At 47.6% G+C, this 14,734-nt stretch overlaps 1 protein-coding gene across 2 annotated transcripts; it reads left to right on the plus strand.

Moving 5' to 3' along the window:
• Window positions 1-62: 62 nt before the first annotated feature.
• Window positions 63-14,210, plus strand: LOC112653130 (stem-loop binding protein). 2 transcript variants are annotated; one of them, XM_025437014.3, is made up of 8 exons: window positions 66-267; window positions 367-483; window positions 4,256-4,360; window positions 6,976-7,035; window positions 7,514-7,651; window positions 8,277-8,426; window positions 9,831-9,912; window positions 13,259-14,210. In XM_025437014.3, the coding sequence occupies exons 1-8, from the start codon at window positions 209-211 to the stop codon at window positions 13,373-13,375; spliced, it is 828 nt and encodes a 275-aa protein (XP_025292799.1). In that variant the 5' UTR covers window positions 66-208; the 3' UTR covers window positions 13,376-14,210. The 2 variants fall into 2 exon arrangements, with proteins under 2 accessions (XP_025292800.1, XP_025292799.1); XM_025437015.3 differs by lacking the exon at window positions 4,256-4,360 and having other exon boundaries at window positions 63-267.
• The last annotated feature ends 524 nt before the right edge of the window (window positions 14,211-14,734 follow it).

Here is a 14,734-nt window from a genome sequence, read left to right on the forward strand (position 1 = left end):
CCGAGGGGCGGGGCCGCCGGCACATAAAGGCGGTTGGGGGCGGGGCGCGCGCGCAGAGCCTGTCAGCGCCGGCGCGGGAGAGGACGCTGCCCCCGCTGCTGCCCCCGCCGCTGCCCCCGCCGCTGCCCCCGCCGCTGCTGCCGCCGGCCCTGGGACCGCCGCCTGAGGACCCCGCCGCCGTCCGAGGACCCCGCCGCCGCCGCGCTCGATGGCCTGCCGACCGCGAAGCCCTTCCGGGTGCGGGAGCCGCCGCGACGGCGACGCCAGGTGAGGCGGACCGCGCGCCCCGGGGCGTTCCGGGCGGGCCGAGGGGTGGGGGGTGTCCTCGCGGCCGGCCTTACCCCTGACGCGGCCTCTCGTCTGCAGCCCGCCGACCCCCGCCAGATGGAGCCTTGGACGGAAGCGCAGAGCCGACGGGAAGCGCAGGAAGCCCGAGGACGCCGAGGGCCCAGTGAAGCCCGAGGGCGACGGCAGGCCCGACAGGTGGGCCCGGGGCGCTGCGCAAGCTGGGGGTCTGGGGCGCTAGTGATGGCACTGGGAGGGAGGGAGGCCCTCATCCTGGCTTCTTGAGGCGCCTGGGGGCCTGCAGCGGGCTAGCGATGGCGCCGGGGGTGGGGGTCCTCATCATGGCTGCTCGAGGTGTCGCGGGGTGGGGGTTCTCCTCCTGGCTGCTCGAGGCGACTCGGGGTTAGGGGTCTCTGTGTGGCTGATTAAGTAGATGGGGTCTGCACTCGGCTGGTTGAGGCGCCGAGGGTCCCTACTTGGTTGCTTAAGGAGATTGTGGCTCACCACCTGACTGGTAGAGGCCCCCAAAGATTCTCATCCGATTGGTAAAGGTGCCCGGATTCCCCACTTATCTTGTTAAAGAGGCTGTGGGTTACTACCCAACTGGTTAAGGCCCCTGGAGAGTCCACACCCAGCTGGTTAAAGTGATTGTAGGTCCCCACCCAACTGGTTAAGGAGGCTGCGGGCCCGCACCCCACTGATTAAGGTGCCCAAGGATCCCCCACCCAGCTGAAGAGGCTCTGGGTCCCCACTTGGCTGGTTAAGGTGTCTGGGGGCCCCCACCCGACTGGGTAAAGACGCCTGGGAGCCCCAGCTGACTGGTTAAGGCGCCTGTGGGCCCCTACCCGATTGGTTATGGAAGCTGTGGGTGGCCTCCCTGACCACTTGTGGTGTCTGTGGCTCAACATCAGTTGATTGATCAAGGTGCTTGTGCGTCACAGCACCTCACTAGTTATAGGGCCGCTGCCTCACAACACTTGGTTAGTCGTGGTGCCTGCTGGTCTCTGTATCTGACTAGTTAAGGCCCCTGTGCTTCAAATGCTTGGCTAATTAACAAGCCTGTGTCTTCTGACATTTGACTATTAAGGTACTGACATGTCATGTGATGTGGTTGAAGATGTCATGAAGGTCTCTAGTGACAGGTGTCAACGGGAGCTGGTCTCAGTGAGTGAGCCTTCTTGGGTTTTTGGGACAGCGTGGGAGGCTGCCCTGAATTTCCTAGAATGTTTCAGTGCAGCTCGTCAGGTTGGTCTCCTGAAGAATCAGTTTAAAGATAGTCATCCCACAGTCAGAAAAGGCGTCTGTATGCAGAATGCAAACTGGGTTTAAGTTCCGCTTTCCTTTTCCCTGTGGCGCTCCCTGGCACTTTCTCTCCGAGGAGCCTTTGCTGCAGCATTCCTGTGAGCTCTTTATTCGGTGATGTGCTGGGGAGGCTAGGACACTGTGCGAACCCCACCCCCGTTTTCTTGTCTCTGTACTCTGATGTGGGTGGCTCCGCTACTCATGGGACAAGGAACCGTTGAAGAAAACCAGGGGCAATGGTGAAGTCCACAGGCAGGGAATGCCTCTGTTGGCAACCGTTGTGTGGTGACCAGGTGACGATCAGAGTCTGTGTGCCAAGCCCCTCAACAGGGGACATGATTGGCCTGTCTGAAGCCTGACTTAAGGACAAGGGGAAAGGGAGGTGGGGAAGAATGTGTGGTGCACACTAGACTTTTTAGGACAGTTCTTACACTTGCTCATGGGGCAGGGCCGGGGTTCAGAGAGGGGTCTAGGATAACTGTGTTTCACTCTAAACACCTTTGTTCCTTGTGGGACCATTTGCTAAGATGAAGAGGGTGGGGGTAGAGCAGACATGGCATGGGGAAGGCGTTGGTAGTTAATGAGGCTTGAGTTTGGATGCAGAAGTGCTCACGTTCTGCATGAGTGGGACCTCTCAGCGCATAGTTCAGCCTTTTGGAGATTTGGGGCCAGAAGATATATGTGGGAAGAGATGCAGAGTGTGGGAGACGGTCTGGACGGTGCTGGAGCTGGATGTTAAGAGAAGCCATTAAACACCATTGAGATAAAGATCTGAGTCTTCAGGGGTCTCCCGTTTAGCTGAGGAGAAAATGTTAAATCCTTACATTGCTTTAGAAGTTTCTTGTATCCCTGTAGGTACCCCTCTAGCTCAGTAGTTAGCCACACAGGTCTCCTTACTCATCTACAGTGGCAGCAATGCCTTTGGCTCTTGCTTTTGGCTCTGTGGGTAGTGCTTGTCTGCCCCGTCTGCTGTGGTGGTGCCCGGGAGATGCATAGAGATACCTGCAGGAGAGCCCGGTGCATTTCTATTGCAGAATGTGGGTACTTTCCCTGAAAGGACTCCTCTGCTAAGGCGTAGGATAAGTTCGTGAATACAATGTGCTTACTCTAAAAAACACGGGCTTTAGTTCTACAAGAGGTATTTTCTATCGTTGTATGAGAAAGTTTGTGATGTAGTGGAAGGTCATTTGTAAGCTCCTTTTAAGAGTTCAGGATCCTTTCGTGGCCCAGACCTGAGCCTCGTGGTCCGCTAGTGAGGTCCAGCTTTGGACAACCCTCCATTTGGTTCCTCTGTAGCTGGGATACAGTTACTGAGTCACATTAATTTTTGGCTCATTAAGTTGATTTCAGGGCCTGCCAATCATTTTTAGATTCTGGAAATTTAGTTTTAGAAATCTAATTTTAGTTTTTCTGGGTGAGGTACCTATAGGACAAGGAATGCTAATGGTGCACAGTGATCGATCATCTGTTACTGCAGTTGTGTTTTGTTTTTTTTTAAACTTGTTTTATTTATTCATGAGAGACAGAGAGAGAGAGGCACAGAGACATAGGCAGAGGGAGAAGCAGGCTCCTTGCAGGGAGCCCAATGTGGAACTTGATCCTGGATCCTGGGATCATACCCTGAGCCGAAGGCAGACGCTCCACCGCTGAGCCACCCAGGCGTCCCTGCAGTTGTGTTTTCAAAGTACCTTGTGGTTTGCAGCTAGGGTGTATCCGGTTGCTTAGAGTGGCAATTGAAGCTGTGTCTAGCTTCATGCATCAATGGTGGCCAGCAGGAAATTGAGGAAAAGTAAAAACGTCTTAGTTTGCATCTAATCTACAGATAATAGGCATACCAGCAATTCTGACTGCCAGACTTCTTGGCATTAAGGGTTTTTCAGATTGCTTGCTCTTGACAAAAGAGCTCTTGATCTCTAGATAGATAGACCTGAGCTCCCTGTTTACTCTTAACCCAACTCTAGGGGGTACTGTTACCAGTATAGTAAGTCTTAATATAGCAAGGACTCACTGTATGTTCCCATTCCCCATTTTCATTATGTGACACATTGTGCATTTAAAGGTAAACAGCAACACTTATTAAGGACTTTTTTTCCTTTTTTAAACAATGGGTTTTTTTTTTTTTTTTTTAAGATTTTATTTATTCATGAGAGACAGAGAGGCAGAGGGAGAAGCAGGCTCCATGCAGGAAGCCTGATGTGGGACTCTATCCTGGGACTCTGGGATCAGGCCCTGAGCCAAAAGCAGATGCTTAAACACTGAGCCACCCAGACATCCCATTAATGATGTTTTATGTGCTAGTTGCTTCGCTTAGTATGAAATAGCATTTTTTTAATACACTGAAAATAACTTCTTATTTTGTAAATTAGAGAACAAACTATTAGGCCCCATTCTCTGCCTCCTCCCACCCCCCGCCAGTGGGCTGTTTCCTAGTGATTCAGCTAACACTGGCACATGGTGGGTGCCTAGAAGTTCGACAGATGAACCCCAGAGAGGCTTGAAGTGAATTGTCCAAACTCAGTGAGCTTGTAAGTGATGGAGCAAGAGATGATCCAGGAGCCCATTCCCTTGGCCCTCTCTAGACAACATCTGGACATCTCCTGATGTGCTGTTTGAAAGAGAACTGAAAGTAGGTGCTGTGGTTCAAGTGCACGTTTTCATTGTATTGCAGTTTTACGACTCCTGAAGGCCCGAAGCCCCGTTCTAGATGTACAGATTGGGCCAGTGCAGTTGAAGAGGATGAAATGAGGACCAGAGTTAACAAAGAAATTGCAAGGTATATATTCTGGAACATTGTGAAGTGTTCTCTGTGGTGTTTTTAATTCTATGTGAGCTTTGAGGTATGTGTTGGAAGGATGATTCTTTAAGAGTCCGTCCCCATCCCAGCAGCATTAGCAGGGCCTGAGAACTTACTATAAAAGTGCTCATCCTCGGGCCTCACTGCAGAATGGGTGATGAATGGGAAACTTGGGGTGGGTCCAGCCGTGTCTTAAAGAAGCAGTCCAGATGAGTCTGCTCTCTGCAGTCTTAGGTGCCGTCCTTCTACCGTGACAGCAGGGGGAGATGGTGCTCGTGGGCGGCAGAGGATTACCATGTGGTTCTCACCTACCACATAGGGTTCTACCACTCCAGCAGAGTGTGTGGCTCTCTTTGGAAAGGGGGCGCACTCTTGTCTGCCATCTGGCTTGGGTAACAGCTCAGGAGTGCGGGAGCACAGAGGGGTCCCTGAAGTGGGGCCTGTGAACCCGTTGCAGTTGTACCCAAAATTCTTGTGTATATCCAGATTCTCACAAACTCCAAGCTACTGCCTCGACTCATTATGGTTCAGGTGATGCACCCTTAAACACTGCTTATCTCTCTTGATTACATTCTCTGGTATTTTTCAGTTTTTCCTCCCATTTGATATATGCCATCCAACCTGGATGATTGAGCTTTGAGTTAAATGCTGTAGCTCATAATCATTTGGAGTATGTTGAACTGAGTCTGGTGGTTCTTAGTTCTTTTTTTTTTTTTTTTTAATTTTTATTTATTTTATGATAGTCACAGAGAGAGAGAGAGAGAGAGAGGCAGAGACACAGGCAGAGGGAGAAGCAGGCTCCATGCACTGGGAGCCCGATGTGGGACTCGATCCCGGGTCTCCAGGATCGCGCCCTGGGCCAAAGGCAGGCGCCAAACCGCTGCACCACCCAGGAATCCCTGGTTCTTAGTTCTTATGAGAAAATGTGTCCTCAGCAGGGAAGCAGGGCCAGATTGTCTGTTCCACCTCTGAGTGGTTGATGATATTTATAGCTGCCTCCTTAGGAAAGCCACAGGCACACGTTGGGGTTAGGATCACTCAGAGGGCTGCTTTAGTTTCTTTTAGCATCAAGATGTATGTGTGTGGGTGGGCAGCATGCCTGGGTAGAAAAATGAACTGGAAATTGACAGACACGGACCCCTTCAGTGTTTTGAATTAGCTTTATTTACAAAGATCTCAATTTTCCCGGCTGTGGAGCTAGGATGTTTGATTTGGTCTGTGCAGTTTGTGTGCTCTACTCTCAGGGCTCACACAGCCTCATAAATACCCATGTGTGCTGACCCTTGCTGATCTTACGCTCTGTAGGGAGACTCATCTGTCTGGACCTTCTGATGGGCTCTGCCTTGTTCCTCAGTTGTCTCACAGGTCTGTCTCCAAAAATTGTTCTCCTTTGCAAAACAGGCGTGCTCTGTTGTGGGCCACCGCTGCTTTAGGAAGGCTCGGGTACTCTGCCTTCTCAACGGAGTTTAGTTTACTCAGGGAGCCTTATACACACCCCAGCTGTCTGAAAATTGGAAAATGCATTTTTTTTAAAAAGATTTTATATATTTACTCATGAGAGAAACACAGAGAGAGAGAGAGAGAGAGAGAGAGAGAGAGGCAGAAACACAGGCAGAGGGAGAAGCAGGCTCCATGCAGGGAGCCTGTGGGACTTGATCCCAGGTCTCCAGGATCACGCCCTGGGCCAAAGGAGGCACTAAACTCCTGAGCCACCCAGGCTGCCCGGAAAATGCATCTTAATCATAATTCAAGCCAGTTTTTTTCACCTGGAGTCTGGAGAGCATGAAGCCCCTACAGAAAGTGGTACTGAGGGCCTGCTTTGTCAGTTCTCACAGCCTGGTACAGAATTGGTGCTTTCCTAGGTACACAGAGGGAAACTCATTCCTGCTATCCAAACTGTACAAATCTTGGGAGCTGACAATTCTGGAAGGAGACACAGTAATATATGACTTGTTTTAGACATGTGAATTTCTAGCTTGCGGTAGTTCATGGTTTTGGTGTTAGATTGTGCTGCACTTCTTTGGCTGACGTACCTTGGCAAAGGTGGGTTTTGGTAGTTGCTGTGATAGAAATTAGATGCCTCCTGAAATCCACGAGGAACAAGCCTGGGGGGTGGTGTTTGGTCTCCTTCCAAAATTAGAGGAGAGTAGAACCCAGTGGGCACACACGTAAGTAGTTGTGGTATTAGAAATAAAGATTGTGTATTTCAGCTTTACATTTATTTTTTTCAAAAAACAAATCTCACTACTTAGCCTGAAAAACTGTTAGGGGCATTTTTTTTTTTTTTTTAAACTTAGAACCTCTCTGTTACATATGGTGGTGCCTGGGGAATTGAGGTAATCATTTGCCCCCAGAGCCTGGTTGCCCTAAGCAGTTTGTACAAGTGTGACCTCTAACTGATCTTATGAGAGCAGATGCCCGAGGGAGATTGGAAATAAATGGAACCACCGTGCGCTGTTGCCCTGACTCGCTTACCAGACCACATTGCTCAGGGGCAAGGCCTGAATGCTGGGGGCTGTCTTTTAGTATTAAAAGCATCGTGTTCAGTTAATTTGTATACTTTTCTAAACCAGGAATATTTATTTTGCTCTCAGATATAAAAGAAAACTCCTCATAAATGATTTTGGGAGAGAGAGAAAATCCTCATCGGGAAGGTAAGTGCCACATAAATGTTTCTTCTCTAACCTAATAGACCTGCCAATGGCTAGGGGGCAGAACCGCGCATGGGATGCTGGGTCCTTTGCTCCCTCCTTTGGAGTCTGTATCTGATGTGTGGACCGTTCTCGGATTAATATGGTTTGCAATCCAGAGAACAAATGTTCTTTCACCACTGTGTTTCAGCATTTTCTTGTAGTGGTTTTATTTTTTATTTTTTATTTTTTTTAAAGATTTTATTTATTTATTCATGAGACACACACACACACACACACACACACACACACACACACACACAGAGGCAGAGACATAGGCAGAGGGAGAAGCAGGCTCCATGCAAGGAGCCCGACGTGGGACTTGATCCTGGGTCTCCAGGATCACACCCCGGGCTGCAGGCGGCACTAAACCACTGTGCCAACGGGGCCGCCGTTGTAGTGGTTTTAATCTTGTGGTTCGTTCTGTCCATCTCGTCTCTAGCTCTGACTCCAAGGAGGTGGGGCCCACGGTGCCAGCTGACTTAGAGACGGATGAGAGCGTCCTGATGAGAAGGCAGAAGCAGATCAACTATGGGAAGAACACCATCGCCTATGACCGCTATATTAAGGAAGTCCCGAGGTAGTCTTGTCTCATTGGCACGTCCTGATGGTGTCATGGGGCACCGCAGTCTAGAGTCTAGTTGCTTCCGTGCTGAATCTGACTCTGAGTGTCCTTCATAACTGCTGAGGACCATTGAACAACTTTGAGGCACTTACATGAATGAGGAGGAAGGGATACGAAGATAAGAAACCAATGCTTATAGTTCAGGGTATTAGAGAACATTTCAGGTCCCAGAACTCCAATAGCCTCAGAAATGTAAGGCTATTAACGTGTGATGGGGGAAGAGTAAAGTTCAGGTAGCAGGTTGTAAAGATGTTCTTGGAGAAAAACATGAGCTTTGCCCCTTTGTCCCAGCAGCATGCTCTCCCTGGTCTGCTCTCGCACAGGGTTGCAAAGAAAGCTAAGAGAGGGCATCCATTTCTCGGTAGGACTGGAGTTTAGGTGTGCTTTTTTTTGGAGCACAGATAGCAAAGGAATAGCAGAGTCAAAAGGGTAGTGCTTTTTTTATATATTACTTTTGTTCATTTTATAGTCTCGGTTGATTAGTTTTTTGGTAACTCTGATCTCCCAAGTTTGGTTAATCTTCAAGCTAACGTACAGGTGTGGGTGGTGTGTACTAGGACAATCTCCCTTTTCCCTGTAGACACCTTCGGCAACCCGGCATCCACCCCAAGACTCCCAACAAATTCAAGAAGTATAGTCGGCGATCATGGGACCAGCAGATCAAACTCTGGAAGGTGGCTCTGCATTTTTGGGATCCTCCAGCTGAGGAAGGATGTGATTTGCAAGAAATGTATGTCTTTGCTGCATTTTTATCCTCTGTTTCTGTGATTTGTGCCATGACTGAAAGTGCTGGATTGCTTGGGTGGCAGGTTATCATGGTGTTAACTCCCCCTGCGAGTTCTGAGAGAGCAGAGTAGCCAGCTGTCACAGCATCCTACCTTGTCCTGTTGGATGGGTGGTGGAGGTAGGAACATGCTTACTGGATTTAATTCATTTTTTGTAGCTAGAGAAAATGGAGCTCAGTAAACCTAGTAATACGTGGGCTGTTGTTCATTTTTTCTTAAATTTTAAAATAGACTTTTAAAAAAAGATTTTATTTATTTATTCATGAGAGAGACAGAGAGGCAGAGACACAGGCAGAGGGAGAAGCAGGCTCCCGATGCGGGACTCCATCTCAGGACTCTGGAAACATGCCCTGAGCCAAAGGCAGGCACTAAACTGCTGAGCCACCTAGGGATCCCCTAAAAGGCATTTGAGTAATTTATGTTGAGTTATGAAAATAAAAGGTTGGGCTTTTTTTCTTCTTCTAAGATTTTATTTGTTTATTTGAGAGGAGAGCAAGAGTGGGAGAGAGGGGCAGAGACAGAGAAGCAGCCTCCCTAACGAGCAGGGAGCCTGTGGGGCTCCATCCCAGGACCCTGAGATCATGACCTCAGCTGAAGACAGATGCTTTACCAATGGAGCCACCCTGGCGCCCCTCACTATTGGTTTTTAAACTCAAGCCTAGTTGGAAAGACCTCAGGCCCAAGTTCTTGCCCTAGCGTTAGGATGCTTGTTGAACAGGGACGTGGACTGGCTGGTCTTGCACTCACCCCGTCTTTGGGCACATCTTCTCAGACCCCTCCTGACCTGAGCCTTTCCCTTCCTCGGAGATAGATTCAGTAGATACTTGAGCTTCTGATTTGCACTGGGGAAATTGATTAGAAACTATTATGTTTGAAATGATTTCTAACATGGCTTTACAGATTTGGCCTCACAGATGTCATAACGTCATACTGATTTTTTTTTTCCCACCGTGACACTGTTGTCCCATTTTCTATGAGTAGAAAATTGGAAAATTAGCAATTTCGGTGTTCATCCCTTGCCCTACCCTCTCCTGGGCTTATATTGATGCTTCTCCTTAGAAGGATGCTTGTGGGTGTATGAACAGTCACTCTGCAGTTGAGAACGGGTAGGTGTGTGCTCTGAGCTAGGTGAATGTTTCCCCTGGCCCTAACTGCCTCCAGCTCTACCTGGTGGACAGGGCAGAGGTGGGGATGGGAGTCTCACTGGAAATTGTCTTGATCCCTCCACTCGACAGTCAGTGTTCTTGTGAGGCAGCACAGGACTGCTGGTGCTTGTATTCCGTCAACGGACTCAGAGACCTCCTCGCTTTCAGTGGCAGCTGATGCATCTGTTTGCTTTCATTCCGTAGACACCCTGTGGACCTCGGGGAGATGGAGACCGGGTCTGCAGAAAGCAGCTCTGAGTCCCAGACCAGCTCGCAGGATACCTTCGTAAGTACCTTTTCTTGGTTTTCTCTCTCCCCATGGTTGTTTGTGGGCAGTTGCTGACCGCGTGTGCCACCTAATGAGCTGACATTTAAGCTGAAATCTGGTTCTGGTGCTTGTGAGTAAGGGGCTCTTTTCTCCCTTGTATGGCATTGTTGAGACGTCCAACTGGATGGCATTCCTAGGCAGTGGCCCTAATTGAAGTTTTTTTGGGTCAGTCTACCTAATCAGTCCTACCACTTTCATTTTAAAAGAGAAAGGCCTTTTTTCCTGTGCTCCCAGTGTGTCTGTAGGCCTCGGCCGTAGCCTTATAGGCTGTGTACTGTTCGTGGTGGTGATTTGCTGGCACAAGAATCATTTGCTGATTATTGCTAGATAAAGGTATTCTTTGGGCCTATGGGTTCCCCCACATTTGCTGACTTTAGAATTACATGTTTTTGAGGAAGAAAACCTACAAAGATGAAAAACAACATATAAAATTACCTCATCTAATCCTGCAGTTGTAGGTGGGGTGCTTGTTCTTTCAGACTTTTCTGCACCTATACAAGCAAACATATGTGAGCAGTGTTTTTTTGTTTTTTTGTTTTTGTTTTTTTTAAGATTTTATTTATTCATGAGAGAGAGAGAGAGGCAAAGACACAGGCAGAGGGAGAAGCAGGCTCCAAGTAGGGAGCCCGACGTGGGACTTGATCCCAGGTCTCCAGGATCATGCCCTGGGCTGAAGGCGGCGCTAAACCGCTGAGCCAACCGGGGCTGCCCAGTATTTTTTTTTAAAGATTATTTATTTATTTATTCATGAGAGACAGAGAGAGAGAGACAGAGACACAGGCAGAGGGAGAAGGAGACTCCATGCAGGGAGCCTGACGTGGGACTTGATACCGGGTCTCCAGGATCACACCCTGGGCTGAAGGCGGTGCTAAACTCCTGAGCCACCCGGACTGCCCCATGTGAGCAGTTTATAATAAAAGGAGCCCTTTATTACTTTTATAAAAGAGACCACCCTGACATTTGCATATTGAAATACCCAGCATAATAAGTGAAAAAACTGATAGAAACTAGGAAATGCAAATATTTGTTGTGAAGTACTTAGACTTTATTTGGATCATCTTGTACTGAATTTGGATGGTTGAGAAGCCAATACAATAAAGGGATATAGTGACCTTTTTCTTCTCTTTCTTTTTGCCTTCTGTCTGTCCCCCCACCCCCTCGTAAGCCTGGTAGGTGTCCTTCCAGTCTCGTGGCCCAGCTGCCCCCTTCACACTTGGGCCTGATAGCATGTGACTGCCAGGTTAGGAATAATACAAATGTCCAACACTAGAGGAGTAGCAAAGTTATATCATAAGGAACAGAGCTATTCTAGGTTGTTTTTGAAGACTAATGATATGGGAAAATTGTGGAGATAAAAGCAGGATATTTAATGATAGAATGATCTCAGTTTTTGTGGATATTTACATGTGTGTAGGACTGAAAAGGAGCCCATGAAAATCTAACTGGTGGCATCTTGAGTTTGGGTCAAGAGTAATCCTTGTCCCAGCTCAAGAAACAGGTTCTGAACATACCACTTGTGGAATCAAGAGTTAGAGGCAGATGCTTAGGCCCAGGAGCCAGGGGAGGGAGCCAGATGGAGATGTGAGGCAGGAGTCATGGTGGGGATTGTGCAGGGTCCCTGAGGAGGTGGTTCAGAAATGGCCACATGTGCTGAAGGGAAGAGAGGCCCGGGCCTAAGCACTTTATTTAGTACATCCCTCAGCCACCCCACTAGATGCTGGATGCAGCCATGACGGCGACACCGCACTCAAAAGTGTCAATGCTGACAGGACAGAGACACTCCTGTGTGATCAGCAGTCGGTGGTGGTCAGGCTTCCCAGCTGCCATGAACACGTTCTTTTTACAAGTTTTTTCATTCATTCATTCATTCATTCTTCTATTTATTATTATATTTTATTTATTTTTTATTTTGTTTTATTATTTTATTTTTAAAATTTTATTTATTTATGATAGGCACACAGTGAGAGAGAGAGAGGCAGAGACACAGAGGGAGAAGCAGGCTCCATGTACTGGGAGCCCGACGTGGGATTCGATCCCGGATCTCCAGGATCGCGGCCCTGGGCCAAAGGCAGGCGCTAAACCACTGCGCCACCCAGGGATCCCAGTTTTTTCTTTTTTGATCCACAGTTTGATCAAGAATTACTTGTCTAAATTGCCATTTCTTATGTTTTTATTAACTTAGAATAGTTTCCCTGCCTTTTTCCTCCCAGACATTGACTTTTTGGGAAGACTTGAGGCTAGTTTTGTAATGCACAGTTCCTCATTTGGGAGTTCTGTTTCTTTAAGAACTAGGTTTTTAAAAAAAAAAAAAAAAAAAAAGAACTAGGTTTTTTTTTCTTTTATAGATTTTATTTAGTTATTCATGAAAGATACAGAGAGAGAGGCAGAGACACGGGCAGAGGGAGAAGCAGGTTTCATGCAGGGAACCCTATGTGGGACTTGATCCTGGGACTCCAGGATCATGCCCTGAGCCAAAGGCAGGCACTCAACTGCTGAGCCACCCAGGTGTCCCCAGTAACTTTTTTTTAAACATTCTTTTAAAACTTTGATTTCAGTTGGTATAAACATTGAGCTTTAGTATGACCTTGTAATTAAGCTTTTATAGCGAAAAAGGAAAACCAGTTTAGCAATGCAGAAATATACTAAATTAAACACTGCTGTCTCCTGCCCTAAGAGCCACTACTCAGTTTTGTCTAGTGTTTGAGCAGTTTTTTTGTGCTTCTAGAAGATGTACACGGGTGTACACACCTGAGCTTTCTGTTTCACACAGTACCTTGCATCCGTCATATATGATCCCTTTGGTAGCATAGTTACTGGGAATCATAAGTGAGTGCAGTTATGGGGTGGGGAGAGGTCTGTGCTCTTCCCCCCAGTGCCAGAGCAGCTAAGCTAGATCCCCCTTGGCTGCTGAGCATGTGCTCAGTGGTTTGTTGTGGGGAGCGGGTGCTGGTGCACCCAGGCCACATTGTAATCCCCTAGAGTCAAAGGGCTGGGGCTTAGACACCATAAAGGGTCAGTTAGTTTCTACCAGGTTGGTTAGTGGATAGGGATTTGATTTTTTCTACCTAGAAGAAAGATTGATGTTCCTTGTAAATTTTAATTAGATAATGGTTTTGAATTCTCTCCCAAGCATGTCAGCTGCATAGACCTTCACTTGGTAACACTGCATCTTAGTCCTGTGGTGCTGTGGGCACAGGAGGATGCAGTTGCCTCCTGGTCGGGGTGCACAGCCTTGTGCTTAGTGCCACCAGCAGTAAGTCCCATGTGTCTTGGGAGCTGGCATGACTGTATTCCTGTTTTCTAGGATGTGTACTCTGGTACACCCACTAAAGTCAGGCACGTGGACTGCCGTGTGGAGGACGAGTTTGATTTGGAAGCTTGTTTAACTGAGCCCTTGAAAGATTTCTCAGCCATGAGCTAACTGATGCCACCTGGAGGCCACTGGGAATGAGCATTGGCTCCACCTGGCAGGTTGGGGGCCGGCCAAGCATGTCCTGCGTTGGTAACTGGATGGTTTCTGTTCACAGTTCGTCTTCGCATTATCTCACGGTGAATTTACTCTTGCCTTATTTCCTTAAGCGTTAATTTTATGTATAGTAAGTGTATTTTGCATGTTTTAAATTGTAAATGGAAAGAAATCCAAGGAAAATTGAACTTGGAGCAGTCTTGAAAACTTAATTGCTTTAATCCTTACCATTCTCCAAGTTAACCTGACAAGCATATTTTAATATTTAATAACTGGTTTTACACCGGTACATTAGACATTAAGTTGCCACTTGTCAGGTGGCTAGTTTGGGGTTAGCCGCATATCCGTGGGGCCAGTTGTGTGTCAGCTTTCTTTACTGGTATCTGAGTATTCTCATCATTGGATAGCTTTAATATCTTTACGGAAACTTAATTTTGGGCCTTTTGTCAATACGTCAAGGTGTGTTTCTTCCTCAGAGCACTGAATAGTCAAAGATAGTAAATTCAGCTGTTAATGGATTTTATGTAAGTTACACATTCTTAATTTGGTCTTTGTAAATAGCACTAGGTAGGCCTTCTACCTGTAATACTCCAAGAGTTAAAGGCAGCAGAGGGGTTCAGAAAGAACATTTTTTTACAGTCAGTTAATTTACCATGTAAAATTGCTGTAAATGATAATGTGTACAGATTTTTTGTTCAAATATTCAATTGTAAACTTCTTGTTAAGACTGTTATGTTTCTATTGCTTTTGTATGGAATGATATTGCAAAAATAAAAAGAAAAGAACCTTTTTTAGTTGATTTGTTATGTTGCCAAATAGATTCACTGCTGAGATAATTAATTCCTGTGTTTGGAGGACCCGAGTATCTGTTCTTAATGCATGGCACTGGGGGGACCTCATGCATGGTGAAGGAAGCGTGGCCCAGGCTCATTAAACTCCACCCAGCAAGGAGGACCTCATGTCATAGGTTTGGAGCTCTGATGGGGGATCTTGGTCAGGCCAGAGCCACATCTAGATCTCCCATCACTGCAGAGCCTGGTCGCGTTCTGCGTGGACCCAGGACTCATGGAGGAAGTAGGTGGACCTCAGTTTGATGCTTATTTGGCAACTGGGGTGGCAGGGCCTTTCCCTGTTTGCTGAGATGGACCAGGGCTGTGCAGTCTGCCCTGGAGCAGGGTGAGCATCAGACCTGGGTCTCGAGGGGCAGCCCTGACCACTGCTTGTTTTCTCTAGCCATGCTCTTGAACCCTGGAAATTCTGCTGACAGACTTGGCCATGTGCCCGAGGATGGTCCTTCAGAAGTGATGCTGAAGT

Source organism: Canis lupus, chromosome 3 (assembly GCF_003254725.2).
Source record: "Canis lupus dingo isolate Sandy chromosome 3, ASM325472v2, whole genome shotgun sequence".
Taxonomy (NCBI): Eukaryota; Metazoa; Chordata; class Mammalia; order Carnivora; family Canidae; genus Canis; species Canis lupus.

Coding starts and splice junctions, on each gene's coding strand:
- LOC112653130 (XM_025437014.3), top strand. CDS start 209: ATGGCCTGCCGACCGCGAAGCCCTTCCGGGTGCGGGAGCCGCCGCGAC. Junction 7,036..7,513: donor AGAAAATCCTCATCGGGAAG/GTAAGTGCCACA, acceptor TCTCGTCTCTAG/CTCTGACTCCAAGGAGGTGG. Junction 8,427..9,830: donor GGATGTGATTTGCAAGAAAT/GTATGTCTTTGC, acceptor TTCATTCCGTAG/ACACCCTGTGGACCTCGGGG.